This window comes from Pagrus major, chromosome 23 (assembly GCF_040436345.1).
Source record: "Pagrus major chromosome 23, Pma_NU_1.0".
Lineage (NCBI taxonomy): Eukaryota > Metazoa > Chordata > Actinopteri > Spariformes > Sparidae > Pagrus > Pagrus major.
The window spans coordinates 21521826-21537241 of NC_133237.1; the positions used below are offsets into that span (position 1 = coordinate 21521826).

Consider the following 15416-nt stretch of genomic DNA (forward strand, 5'->3'; position numbering starts at 1 on the left):
CAGTCCACATCGACCAGTGTGGCAGACGAGGTAACATATTGTGGTAAGACCAGTAATGGGACTGAGAGGCAATTTGCTGCTGTTCTCCATTTTTCTCTGTGACCTTTTCTCAGGTGTGTGCAATGCATTTGTGCGCTTCCTGCTGTTCTAAATAATGCCAAGGCAGAATCTCAGACCAGCACCGTACCTGCTCTCGGTCTTCACAAAATGCCACCCAGTCATCACACACAGGCACCCAGATTGATGAATGAATTAAGGGTGGCCCGCCTACAAAGACATGGCCATGTCACTATAAAATATTGTGCCCATTATGTCTCATGAAAAACAATACCCAAATGGTCTCATGTATTCATCAAACAACAAACTGAAAACCAGCCAAATCCCTCTGCTGAAATCTTAAATGGTGGGCGAAATGTAAAAGGCTTTGTAAAGGCTGATATTTCAAAAATGAGGATCTTCATTTCAAATTAGCATAAATGTCAAATATTGAAGAAGTAAGCCTGTTTCACTTCATTTTTCTTTTTGCATTTTTTCACTCGAGTCCTGACACCATTCTCAGTGTGCGTGAGCAGTCATCAGGCGGGTGATAAATCATGCAAAATGACACACAACAGCAGCACAGAAACACCAAACACAACTACAAAAATGGAACCCAGCTCTCAAAAAAAGCTCTGTGTTAAAATGAAGAATGCCCAATGAGACTGCTTGTAGATTACAGATTTAATTTCCCTTGCTCAGACCAAAATCTATTCACGCTGTTTTCCACATTTAAGAATATTAGATGAGGTCCTGCAGCGACCTGAACATTATGAACACGCTGCCATGGCTCTCTTTTGAGACCACATCTGTGATTAAAAGGTTTCTTTGTCTGCTGACAAAACCTGCTTCAGTTTCTCTCCCCTTTGTACACAAAGACAGACAACAGAGCTCCCTGTGACAAGAATCCTTCCTGGCAGAAATACTGATAGATGACAGAAAAAAGTGAATGCTTTGCAGTGGCTGATCTAGGCAGGAAAATTAAAAATCACCCATTCTCACAGAAGCCACACGTGTTATTTTATTCATTGATTGTTTTGCGGTTCAGCTCGTGCTGGCTGAACCTTTGGGCTGCATCGAGACAAATGCACAGCGGACTCACTTGGTCGCATTGAGTATTCAGATGTGAGTCACCTCTCAACAGTAATGCATGGGTGAGAACTCTCAGCTCTCTAAAATATGCATATCATGTATGTTTTGATGCAACATGAATTACCACCCCTTCCCCGCCGCCTGGATGCGTGAGATCTTTTGAGCGTCAGTGTTATGTACTTCATTAAACTGCATAATGCCGATCTTTTTGTTTGTTTGCGGGGTGTTTAGCGAATTAATCTCAGCAAATGATCCTTTCTGCTGTCAGAACAGAAAGAAGAGAGTTTCACACTGCTTCACATTTTAAAGCTCCTCGTTTCCTGTCTCTTTAGGGATTTGTCTCAGCATTAAATATGTAGTCACCTTCGTACTCCTCCATACTGAGCTGCTTTGGATTCGCCTGGTGTTTCGGTATTTAAAATTGATGCACATAGTTCATTAATCATCTCAAATATTTTTGGGCAAAAACAAGTAAATTGACCTTTGAGTAAATGTGCCTGTGCTTTGAAAATGCAGACCAATTAGAAGATCCTAAGTCACAACCAGAAAAACTTGGTAATAAATATACAGTATGTTCTGGAATTGGCAAATCGTCTCCATCAAAGACTTTCAAATAAGTCTCTCCAACATGTCGCCAGCGTCGCCAAAGAGATATTTTGTATAGACACATATAGAGCACACTGTAATATTAGAATATTTTGAGTTGTTTATTTGACATTCATTTTTTACATAAAAAAATAGTTCCCAGTCTGTTGGTAAATGTCCCTTTTCTGCCAATACAAGATCCAAATGTCTGTGTCATTTGGAGTGTTATGGCCGGCTGTTAAACCATAACAAACATGGAGGCACATGTGAGGGATAAACAAAAAAGGAAATTTATTCAACAAAGATTAATATTAAGATAACAAATGTATCAAAGAATGAGGTTTCTAACAAAGACGATAACAAAACAAAAAAAATAAATACAAAGTTAACTCAGGTAATAACAAATAGACTATACAGAAAAACAAAAGACTCTAAAGAAAGATGATGTTGTGCCAGGGGAAGAGGGAACCACCAGACTGACAGGATGAGGCAGGTTATATGCAAACTGGTGGCCCTGATGACTTCTCAGCTTCAATCAACAAGAGACCAGCAACGCTGAAACAACAAACACACAACAATGCAACAACACACAACACACAGCAAGCCCTAGCAGAGGCCCTGGGGCCGTTACAGGAGTCATAAAAGAATAACCACGAACCCCCCCAGGAACTCTCTGAAAGTGTTCGAAACAAATAGCTTTCCCATTTTTGTTTGTGTGAATTGTTTTTATTCGGCTTTAGGTCTATACACAGATTATTGTCAAGTCAAACTGACATGTCTCCAGTATAGAAACTGGTAACACTTTATATTAAGGGTAATTGATAATAATTGATAAGCAATAAGACCCCTTCTTAAGGTAACATTAATAAACTGTAATAATAGCATCATAAACTTGTTTATTGTTGGATTATAAAACAAACAGTTTATAGACTGCTTTAAAAAGTTAATAAAAACCTTTCCTCTATTTGTTTATGGCAGGTTTGAGAATTGATTATCCTTTAACAAGGCATTGTTCTTGTTTTAGATCTGGTAGCTGCAAAAAGCATAGTGAACTGTTAACTGTATTAATCTCAATAAATTCATTAATAAACACAATTTAATTTACTAAAAAAAGCAACAAAAAAACATAGTAAAGGTTTAACAATGAGGTGGTAAGTTAGTTGAACTGGACTATGTTTGTAATGCTGTAATAAACTATTACAAAAAACTTTTATTAATGTTCTTAAGCATCTATAATCTCTTCACAATTTCCTATATATGTCTTAAAATCTAACATTAAATGTGTGTTTGCTATTATTAAAAACGTATTGCCTCATTAAAGCAACATTATGTAGAAATTGGCATTTTGTGAGATTTGGCGTGCCCCAAAGTTTCTCAGTGCAACACCACTGTCGTAAATACAAATCCCAGGTCTGTAACAGTTTGTCAGATGTAATGTAGGTGCTAACTACAAACACAACTCATTACATCATAACAGTGTTATGTGTTGAAAACTTATATGTTGAAGTAAACATGTATGTAACACTGTGACCATAACATTTGACAAGTGTTGGCATCATAGAGAAAAGTAACACAGAGGAAAGTCAATTGTAGAAGAGTGAATAAATGAATGAATTTAGTTGATTATAAAAAAAACCCACGTATCTGCACATCACTCGTTACATACATTCAAAGTCAGCGAGGATGAAAACACAATAAAGCCTGGAGGTTTATTCCCATTGCGGTCCTCTCACCACACAAGCCAGAGCAACATCAAATAATTGGATGTGATTTCCTTTAACAGTAAAACTCATTAGTTATTTCAATTAGAATATTTATGAAATGAACACCGAATGAGTGAAATAACCCTTTAACATAATTATTGTTCATGCTGCACTCATGCCTTAGAAATCAACTGCCTCCCAACAAGGGTTGGTAGCAGATGTGGACAGTTTTCAGCTCTGTAAACATTCTCACAAGCAGAGTTTGCTTATTAAACCACAGGCGAGATGTGTCCTGGTATCAGTGGAGACTGAAGGTGTGGGGTGAACTCTCTGTGGGACTCCTCAACAAAACTAATGGATGCCATTTGAGTCCAGATCCTGAGGCGTCAAGAAAAAAATGACTCCTCCCCCATTACCAGCTGTGAAAATACATGGGATGTACTTTTTATAGTTTCTCCTCTGCAATTATTCTCCCGTCCTCCAGAATAAGTAAAGTGAATAAGTGGAAGTGTTCATATTTTCTCAGATGTGATGGCTGGAGTGCGTTGCTGGCGCAAAACTGAATCTTGAACTTTTCATCGTGGCTTCACCATTTTTTTATTCAAGGAGTGTACAGCAGTTCCTAATACTTTTCAGCGTACATTTAATAATTCAATTAGGAATTATATTGCTGCACGTCATGGTGCTGAATATCAATATTAATTGTTTGTAATAATTAATTTCTCTGCTAGACTGCTCTGAATTCCTTCTGGCTGTCCTGATCTAATGAGGTGCTGCATCACAGACCAGGCAGATAATCAGTGGCACAAATTAACAAAGTTATTTGAATTAATCAGGTGATACATTCTTGTGAAAATTTAAACAACACTAAAGGGCACACTACTTATGTTTCATTTCATTCATGCCCGTGTCAAGAGGCAGTTGAGACTGATTACCATTAATGAACTCATCAACCAAAACGTGCTCAACTATTTAGACGGTGTAGGTGAAACCCATCAATATCTCCTGACTTCGATGACATTAATTCCATCTTGTATTAACTATTATATTCTGCTCAGCAAAACATGCATGGATGCAGATAAACTAAGACCTAATGAAGCTCGTTAGTAATGATTAATGATCACAAATACAAGATCAAGGACCAAGTACTTTTGCTTAATGTGTGAGAACAATGAAAATGTAAAGCACTGACTATCTTAAGGACCCCAGAGATGAGAGCAATTTGTTTAAAGTGAGTCTTATTTTCTGCTAATTATTCAAATATTCTTGCAGAAAAGGCGCTGATAGTGTCCTTCCACTCTAAATATAAAAAAAGGAAGCAGAATAACGCAGAAGAGACTAACAAGAATGTCTCAGCGTGTGATCTACAAACAAGGACAAGCATAGTATACATCCCCTGCTGACCTGAATACTGAGGAATCTGAAGGTGCTGAAGGGTTACGTGTTATATAACACCTCGCAACTTGCAACCAAAGGACAAGGTTTCTCTTTCAACATGATGGAAATATTAATAGTGCAGTGTTCCCACCTCCACTCAGGTCTATGGATATGTTCTACCCTTCCTTTTAGTATGGATATTTCATAAACAGTGAATGTTCTCACTCATATGTTAACTGATCTGTATTTAAAGCAACATTACGTAACTTTTTTGCATCAAAATAACAGCTTGAAAATCATGAGTCTTGTAATTGGGTGAATGTTGTCTCTGTCTCAGCTACTCCACCCCTCATCATTTGTTTCTGCACGATGTAACTTCAGTGACAGGGTCGGCTCACAGTGTTACAGATATGTTTACTTCAAGAAGCAAGTTTTCAACGCATAACATTGTTATGATGTAGCGAGTTTTGTTTGTAGTTAGAACCTACATTACATCTGACAAATTGTTACAGACCTGGGATTTGTATTTACATCCATGGTGTTGCTCTCAGAAACTTTGGGGGGCAACATTCACACAAAATGCCAATTTCTACATAATGTTGCTCTAAAATAAAAGGATGTTTACAATATGATTCAGAAATTATTTTGTATGACTTCTTTTTTGAAACATGCAAGCCATATTTTTTACTTGTATTTAAACCCTATCGTAAGTTTTGTACGACATCTGGATAACATTTATTCCACAGGTCTAATACTATAATCATTTCTACATCGTACAGTCTTACAGTCATTTCCTACAGGACAAATCTACTATAAAGGAGCTGTGATGTAAAAGTTCATTCAGGTTCGTAAAGAGGACGATGCCTTTTGGTACTGATTATGTAGCTCAAGAGCCTTTCAACAGGATTCAAGGTTTCAGTTTTCACCTCACATTATAATGCTTTGTTAACAGATAAATGGGACAGCTGCCTCATCTCAAGCAAAGTACTTTAGACGGCTAACATTGTAGTATACAATTGGGCAAGTTATATTATACAAGACATACTAGCAGAAAATCAAAAACCAGGCACTCAAAATATAGGAAATATAGAGAGTTGCCTTCACTCTCCACATCTTCTCCAGCTCTTCTTTCAGCCCGTGATATTTCTCGAGCTTCTTGTGCACCTCCTCCCTGATGTTGCCGTCACTTGGGATTGCTACATCTACATTCTTCTGATGTTTGTCTGCCACAGCTATGTCATCTATTAGCCAGTTTGTCGGTCTGTCTCTGGAAGTCCCACAGGATCTTGAATTGGTCATTCTCCACCACCTTCGGAGTTGTCTCCCATTTTGACCTTATATATGACGATACCACAAAAGGCTGTGAGTAAAGAGGACAGTATTTAAACCCTAAAACCTATAGTAACTTGAGGTTTGTATGCCATGTGAAAACATTTATATTTTCTGCAGTACAAATCTATTGTAAGGAGCTGTTATGTAACTGTTTATTCATATGAAGGTTCATATAAAGGAGGATGTACTTTTGCGCTGATTATACCTCAAGAACCTTTTAGTCAGTAGACAACAGGCCAGCTCAATGCACATAAAATGAAATACTCGGGGTTTAATGGGGTCTCTGTCAGATTTTTCCAAGGTTTGAGCAGCTTTTTATAGCATTTAAAAACTCAACACAACAACATATGGACCAGTTAGAGGTGTGTGCATGCAACATATATACATTAAACAAACTAAATGTTGTAAATGCTGTAAAATGTATTTATTTTTTAACAGGTACTAACATACAATGAATGGGTTACTAGGCTCCACAATCAATTACATTAATGTTTATAGTGCATTATATACATTGGTGTAATAATGAGTTGTGATTATTGTGATTATTTATAAAGTAACTAATATTATATGGCATTATACGGTAGGTGCGTTGTGATGCATTATAAGCATGTTCATGATGCATTATAATGCATTATAGACATGGGCTTCATTACCCCAGTAGTGTTACCCCACAAACATATGATCCTTATTAATACTCAGTTTCAGTGAGAACTGTAATTTAATCAGTCTCAAACTTTTGAGTTTGCTTGTAAGTAAGGTGGAGACACTTTCAGCTGAAAGTTATGTTGTTTGACAGATAGCCTAATCGGATCATAGTTGGATTAAAAGATTACCTCAGCATGCTTTGCTTGTTTCTTCCAAAGTATTAACTTTATTACACCTTGAAGTATGAATGGCTGCCTCTGCATCAGCTTTAGGTGATGCTTTTACAAGCTGGCTACTGGTTTGTACACTCATAAGTGCAGGGCCACTGCACACTGCCATTCATAAATAATCTATTATAAAAACATAGAACGGAAAATTAAAGACGTAGAATTTGCTTCAGATTTCTGACCTGACATTCTCACCTTTAAACTTGTGCAGTACAGATCATCAACACTGCGAGGGAAGTTTAATCAGCCATGATAAAGGTTCCTTTTCTGATTAATTATTTGGGATTTACTGCTAGTTTCTGATGTTGTGCCTGCTTTTGTGTTCCATGGTTTGAGGAGGATGTAGTAATTCAACAAAGCATTTAAATGTTATGCCAAAAACTGAATAAAGATGTTCCAGTCACGATGTAAAGTGTGCATTTCTGGAACACTGTGAAGAGCTGAGATGAGACAGAGTGGGAGGTGTCTTTGCTGCCGCTCTGATTTCTGTTTTCCTCTCCAAAATATTTGGGTCTGCCTTCTGTCAGTCACAATCCATTCAAGCCAACAGAAGAACTATAGAAACATGGAGCCTTTGACTGTGGTTTGTGAAACATAAGAAATCGGTAATCTCTTTCGTTGTGCGACAAAATAGCTTGTCATGAGAATTAAATGTCTTGCTTGTTTGGAAGTCTTCCATTGTTGAGAAGGGAAATAGCTGGCAGCATGGTCGAGAATGAGATTTCAGCTGCAGAGATTATTTTGTTGTATAGTAAGAAAGTGAAGCAATCGCTGCCAGCTATTAATTCAATCCCCACCAGATTATGGTAATCTTGTGCTTCTGAACAGTACAGAATTTACAAATTGTCCCTTTTATTAGTCTTTTTCACACTGTGTTTTTTTTAATCTAGAAAAAACAAAAAACTGAAAGAAACCAAAAAAACATGAAAACCACAATTATGCTGGGTGGTCTGCGGGCTTAATCACAGAATGTTCAGGCTTTCTAACAAAGCCCTGAACATGTTGTTTTTTTCCCCCTTTGGTTTGCCTTTGCCTGCATTTTAAAAACACTTAATGGAAACTAGCCCCAGTGGTTGATCCCGCGTGGCATGAGTGCAACTTTCAAATGTCATGTTAAAGTCGCTTTTGAGCTCTATCTGTAATACAGCACAGCACTCTAGTGGCCACAAGGGTAATAATTGTGTGTGTGTGTGTGTGTGTGTGTGTGTGTGTGTGCATGTATGTGTGTGAGTGTGAGCATTTGCGACTGAGGCATGAAGGTGCCTCTTTGCCCCTATCCACCTCTATGAGCTTCTCTGATTTAATAAAGCCGATGTGAGGAAAATGTTTCCACTTTGGCTGAATCACTGATGACCTAATATTGAAGTAGTTATTATTCAAAAGGGGTAAAGAGAGAAAAATGAGTGTGTAGATATCTATTCAGTCTGTACCAAAGAGACTTGATGAGACAAGCACAGCGATGCAGCAATTTTGAATGTGAAGATGAAATGCAGGGCGGATGATGGGCAGGAAGTGCCTCATCCAGGAAATAAGATATTTTCATGTGGGAAGACTTTCTGACACAGAGCGTCTGCATTGACAGACAGACAGAGGCAGAGAAAATGCTTGACTAGTCATACAGACAGAGATAGGATGTGTTTGTAAAATTGAGAACCCTTAAGCACCATCAACTCTTTTTGGAAATGGGTGACAGTTGAACTCTTTTTTTCTCTTTGCGACGCCAACGCCTCAACTTTTGGGATACAGCTGGCGTTCGTAGCATTTTTATTGCCCAAAGAAAGATCATGAAACAACAACACCTCTCAAGGATGTCTTCTAAGACGGTTTAAAAGTGCATCTGGCTCTTAAACGTGAAATGCCAAAGTGTCATCCAGAGTGCACGCTGATAAGTACAAATCTATTTACACAACCAACAACTGAAATTAAACGCCTGCGCGCCGTTATCAGGGCCCTCCACTACCTGTGCATGCACTGGAGCTGCACGGCTGCTATTGTTAACATGTCAGAGGATTTGGAAAAGGTTAATGTAGCAAATAGGAATGGAGAGAAGGAAGAGTACAAGTCATTTGAAAAACATTCATGTAATTATTCTCAGACAGTACTATCTTTGCATGAATCACATTATAATGATTTAAATTACTCCTCATTTTTCCTGGAACCTGCTCAAGGACCCTTGAACCCCTGAAACGGCCACTCAACCATTAGTGTGAGTCCACTGTAATTCATTATGCAAAGCAGAGCCTTAGTAATTCACCAAGAAATATTACATGGAATGAGTAATGTGAAAGTAGAACTCATTACAAAGTCTCAGTGGTATTTTCTATTGTACAATCCTCCTCATGGCCCTTTGCTTAACCTGATTTGTGCCATTTTTCTTGGTTCCCGAACAGCACATTCACAGTTGTTCAACAAAAAGCAATGATATGGAAAATGAGAATGCAGCATGTTAGAAACAGCTTCACAACACGTCGGTGTTTTAATGCCAAAGCTGTGGTTAATTAGATCACAAAGGCTGTGAGGACTCTGGATAAAATCCAATATGAACAAAGTTTTCATATGTCATTAAGCCTAATCAAGCTTTTCTGTTGTGTTTGTTTTAAACTGGCGTATGAAAAGTGCCAATAGAGACATGTTGTTGCATGTGGAAATATCTACTCTCAAGATTAAAGTAAGTAAGTACAAATCTTAGGTACTTGTACTTTTCTTTTCTTTTTGTGCCACTTTATATCTCTATTCCACTAAACATCCAGTGATGAAATACTGCTGGCTACTTAAGTACAATGTTGAGGTATTTGTGCTTTACTTGAGTAAAGTATGACCCTTGGATACTTTTTTACAATACAGTACATTTCAAAGAGAAATATTGTACTTTTTACTTTATTACATTTATCTGAAGTTACATTTCAATACAGGACTTTCATTTATAACAAAACATTTGTACAGTGTGGTATTAGTGCTTTCACTTAAGTAAAGGATCTGAATACTTCCTCCACCACTGGTCATCATTAATTGAATATCAAGTCAACTGCTGTGGGCGAATTTCAAAAACATTTTTTATTTATTGCAAGTTGACATAAACATGAACATGTTTTCTGCCTTACCCTTTGTCGTTTTTAGAACTCTGAAAGTTCACCTTTGAAACACAACCATCTACATTGTGACCTTTAATTAAAGAGAAGAGCGTGGCTTGTTCCAGCAGAGGTGTCGTCTTACTGTGTGAAGAATGACAGACCAAAACAAAAACACTTTCTGAGAATGTGAAAATAAAACCCCCTGTTGGCTGTGAGACATTTTCAAGACATGAGAAAGATGACACTCAGTGATGGATTAATTTGAGCCTGCTTTGTATAAACAGTCTGAACTTGTGCACCCTTAATATTGATTTTTGTGTAAAATTTGGATTGTCAGTTTTGAACATAGTTTTATTATTTGCTTTCAAACATTTCCCCATCTTTCCTCCTTGACTCTAGCTGGTATGACTGTGAATTACACTACATTATAAGCAATGGTGAGATATTGTATATTGATATTTGCATTACAGTTTTGTTTAGATCAAAATGATCAGTCAAGGACACAGATGGTCAGCCAGGGAGTATAGGGAGCGGTCCAACCAATTTCATACCTACTGCTGCCTACTCAGAGTGCATAACAATTCCGCTGAGCCCGCTCTATTTGACATTGTGGATGTGTCATGTTCATAGGGATGGCTCCTTTTGGATCAGCCTGATGCAGCACTTGCAGACTTCAGTGGAGCCTCACATCCACCTGAAAAAAAACTGTCATGCAAGCACTTTTGTTAACAGTGAGAATTCTTGAATTTGCTCACCTCTCCTGCAGCTGTAAAAGCAGATGGGACTGCTGTAGATGGCCAATCTCTAGCCAAAGTCCAAGTCCTGCTAAACTCTCCTTGCATAGCCTATAGCATGTGAATGTAGCTCCAATACGAGGCTCTGAAAGCAGTTTTTCAGTTTGTTTTCATCACACTTGATAAAATTAAATGATTCATGGACTACTTAAACTCCATTCTCAAGAAAAACACTTGTACCTTCTATTCATTGTTTTTCCCTTGTGCCATAGCATAGAAATAAAAAAGTAAGGGTTTATCTGCTTCTAAAATTAAAGCTCCATTTACACTTAATTAAAAGCCTCTTGCTTCTGTGGCTTCTTGCTTTGGAAGAGTTGTTTCTGTTACTTAATATTGATTGAAATGTAGCAGGGCAGAAGATCGGCTTATTTTCAAACTCAAAGAAATTCACTCGTGGTAATACTGGAAAGTTTATTTTAATCATCCTCAGTTCATCAGAGTCATTTGGGAAAGTGACAATGCAGATTAAGTACAAGCATGCTTTGTGAACAATGCTGGAACCTTGAATACTATTTCTGAGAAAAACAAAGAGAAAGACGCTTGAATGTGTTCTTCAAGTCTCCGGTAAGCTTTATGTAAAAACAGAAAATTCAACTACACTTACTGTAAATTTGTGGTGAAATGTAAGGAGGTTTATTTGGAGGACAAAGCCGAGGACAAAAGAACCTTAAGGGATTGTTTCACTGTTTTTTTCTCAACTCAAACCTTGAAAGACCCTCATGACATCTTTTGTTCTGAGATACTACTGAAACATTTCATACTTCACACAAATTTGTGCAGCATTTTCAAAATCATTAAAATATTAATGGTAACAATTGTTGCTATGATTTCAGGAGGCTAACGAGTATCAAGAGAACGATATATGTCTCATCATTTATTTATTATCATTATAATTTAAGGGGAAGGAATAAAAACACTGCGTATTTTCAAAGTTTAACTCTGTTTTCTCTGTTTTTTATTCAATTTCATCCAATTAGATGTTATAAACAAGCAATTATGAGTGGCAAAATCACACAAATGGATAACCACATCACAAAGGCTATATCAAATATGACAAGAAATCAAATCAAATCCAAAAGTCAGATTTAACATCATTTAATTCAATAACATATAGCCTATTACTGTTCAGCCTTTCATTGTGAAACAATCACGGATGTATGAGGATAAAAAAAATGATTAAATCTTGAGCTGGCTTGTAAAGAAGCAGACCAGAGCCAGAAACAAACCCGGAAGTCAGGCGTGTCTTCACTGACGTCATCACGCAAAGAGAGCTGCGCAGACGCCTCAACTCGGTGAAGCACGTTTGTTTGCGGTGGAGGCTGAATGACAGAGCGCCTATAAAGTTACTGGAAGTGAAGAGTCTCGGTGCAGAAGAAGGTTTTACACTGTGCGTGGACAAAGACGCAGGGTGAGGAAGGTTTTTTTTATTCTACGCAGACGCTTAATAATCTGCTAATTGCAACGTCAACGGTGAATATTACAGCTGGAGCGAACAGTAGCTGTTTAGCTAGCGTTAGCCTCTCCGCTGGTCAGTACTTCCCCGCAGCAGAGCATCACCTGTCTGGAGCTTTTTCTTTCAATATCCAGCCGCAAAGTAACACAATAATCACGTTAAATCTTGGGATGTGGACTGAAAGACACAACTCTCAAAGTCTTCTGGCGTTTGCTTGTCTTTACTCGGGAGCTAACAACATGCTGTATCAGCACATAGCTAACTTTTTTGTCGTATTTGACAAAGATTATATCCACGTTTGTTTGCAGATAAGCATGGTGTTATGTGTTAAATCTTTATTGTAACAACAGATTATGTCTTATCTGAAAGATGCAGCAGAAAACTTCAAAATTAGACAGCTGGCAGCTGCAGAGGTTGTTCATTTGCTTATTACTTATGCGGTGTTGGATGTTACTTTACATAACAAAACATTATCTCGAATTAAACTCATTTATAGTGTCATTACTTCCACTGTTAGCTAGAGAAAACAAATATTTCAGTGGTGTAAATTATCTTTTCAAATGATTAGAAAGAAAATGATTATCAATCAGTCGTTTGACAGTAAATTATTCGGAAACTGTTTTGTGAATTTATTGTGTATTTCAGTTATTTTACAAAAAAACACATTTTTTTTTCTTTTCAAGCTTCCAGATGAATAGTGTTGATGCTTTTCTTTGTCATATATGCTAGTCATTGGCTTTGATAGTAAATCACAGGGCTTTGGTTGTGGAAATGACATTTTTTCCCTCTATTTTACATAATTATTTGTCACATTGATCAATAAAATAGTAATAAAGGTCAAAAATGAGAATGCCCTACAGCTGCAGCTCTACAAATAATCCTCATGTTCCATCTCCTGTTTCTTTTTCTTCCGCAGGATTTACAAAATGTCTTCTTCTGAGCCCGTTATCAGATCGAGACAGACGGAGAAAGAAGTCAATGGGATTTCAACACAGGTCGTCTGTACAGAGTTCAGCAATTACATATTCGTGGTCCTCAGTCAGTATGGCAAAATCGGGACATTGATATCGGTCACGCCTGACTCCAGATCTAATGATATCAGCACCCCGACGTTCTCCACCAAAGTACTGCTGGGCAAAGACGAGGTACGCTGGATGATATCCTTCAAATAAATATTGTATCAGTGTGATATAGACTTGTTCACAGGACATCAGGCAGACTTCGTTGCAACACAGGGTAACTCATTTCCTGGTGTGAAAGGGCAGATGAGATTGGGTATTTTAGCTCTGTATTAGCATGTCATTTTCTAACTGGCATACAGTCTCATAAACAGAGATATTGATTATATTAATGTTTGTCTTTTCACTCTTCTTGTCACATTCAAAAATACAATACTTCTACTGTGTGTGCAGCGTTAAAGCACCATCAAACAGACTGGATGATGGACTATGATTGAATACAGTTATGTAATGTAATTAAGCATTATGACAACAGCTGAGTCTTCATCTCTGTTATTGTCAAGTTTACTGGATTACACAGCAGCCAGATAACCTGCTCCAACCACGTCAGGGCTTTCATTAAAATAGAATCAAGTCGTATTGTAAGTCGTGCAAACGCTGCCTGCTTTGGGAGCACTTCACAAAAATAAATTACTGTTCTCATGATATGTGTGGAATATGGCCCAATCAATAATGCTGCATGGCAGTAAAGGCAAGTTATAACTCTTAACCACATAATGCAATGGCAACAGCACAGTGTGTGAGAGGAAAAGTATTTTATTCTGGCTGACTGGTTCACAGTGTGAAATGATTTGGAGAGTGAACTGATACCTGTGAAACTTCACCATGTTTGAAGTTATAAGACAATTATATGCTATGCAATTAAAGAAAAAAAAAGTTAAAGGGTGAGAAATGGTTTCTGTGTTGAATAGAAGATTATTGATGCGCATGATATCAAACATAAAGTAAAGGAATGGGGTCATGTGTACGAAAAGGATAGATTCTTCATTTTATCAGAAGTTTTAGAGGCCAGGCCTTTGCACATTTTGAAAGGGTTCCCAGCATTTCTGTATTTATGATCTCACGCCTGATTTCATCTCTCTGTTTTCAGCCGCTGACGCATGTCTGTGCCAAAAACCTGGCAACGTTTGTGTCGCAAGAAGCCAGCAACAGGCCGGTCTTACTGGGACTGGCACTTAAGGATTCCTCCAAAGATGCAATCAAAGAAATGAAAGAGATCATCAAAAGTTGTCAAGTCTGGTAGAGAGTCAACCAAACGGACATGAAGCCTGAAGGCTTGATGACATACAGGCCATCCGGATTCCCAAAATGTCACCTTTTTCTTCTGTGTCTTTTTGAACTGAAAGGATTTTACTCTTTACTTAATGCCAAACTGTGATAAAAAAAAAATCCCCTGAGGCTCAAACTTCAAGACAAAATGTATAAATACAATTTCATTTATCTGATCCTTTTGATTTGTTGAGACAGTAAGGAATGTTTTCTGGAAAACATAATTTAGACTTTATCTGGCTGTAAAGAGTGATTTACTGCATCCAGTGTGCTCTGTTAGCTCTAAGTTATACCTTGGAAAATGATGGCCAATTGCTCCATGTGTCACCACTGTATGAAACTGTATTTTTGTAATCTGTAATACTGTGTTATTTTTGTATTTGATAATGCAAATAAAAACTGGTCAGGTCAAAATCTTGCCCTTTTTTTCTTTGAAACAAATACAACTCAATCATCTCAGCCAGTGAAGGGGAGGATATGTTAGCACTGGTTACATAGTTTAAGCATCACAAATATTCCCTTCAACTGGAAAATTTGGCTTCGACCTTCTCTAGTCTTTCAATAAATCAGTTATTAGAAATTGAATATAATTTTCAACATTCTGTGCTATCAGTGTTAGGTATTCAACACAATATTACAGTCATCAGAATTTTGTAATTCTGTAAAATGTAATAAATTAATTTGTAATTTATGGGACTCATTTGGAAACATTTGTGTGACTTTGGTTATAAAAACAGCCAGACTTATTTATATTATAACCTGCATACCTTCCATTCCAGGTTTGACTGTCGGTGATTTGTTGATTTAAGTTTA

The 15416-nt window shown here is 37.4% G+C and overlaps 1 protein-coding gene across 1 annotated transcript; it reads left to right on the plus strand.

The window, feature by feature from the left end:
* The first annotated feature begins 12166 nt into the window (after positions 1 to 12166).
* psmg3 (proteasome (prosome, macropain) assembly chaperone 3) lies at positions 12167 to 15017 on the plus strand. Its single transcript, XM_073493899.1, has 3 exons — positions 12167 to 12270; positions 13232 to 13460; positions 14425 to 15017. The coding sequence occupies exons 2-3, from the start codon at positions 13242 to 13244 to the stop codon at positions 14575 to 14577; spliced, it is 372 nt and encodes a 123-aa protein (XP_073350000.1). The 5' UTR covers positions 12167 to 12270; positions 13232 to 13241; the 3' UTR covers positions 14578 to 15017.
* The last annotated feature ends 399 nt before the right edge of the window (positions 15018 to 15416 follow it).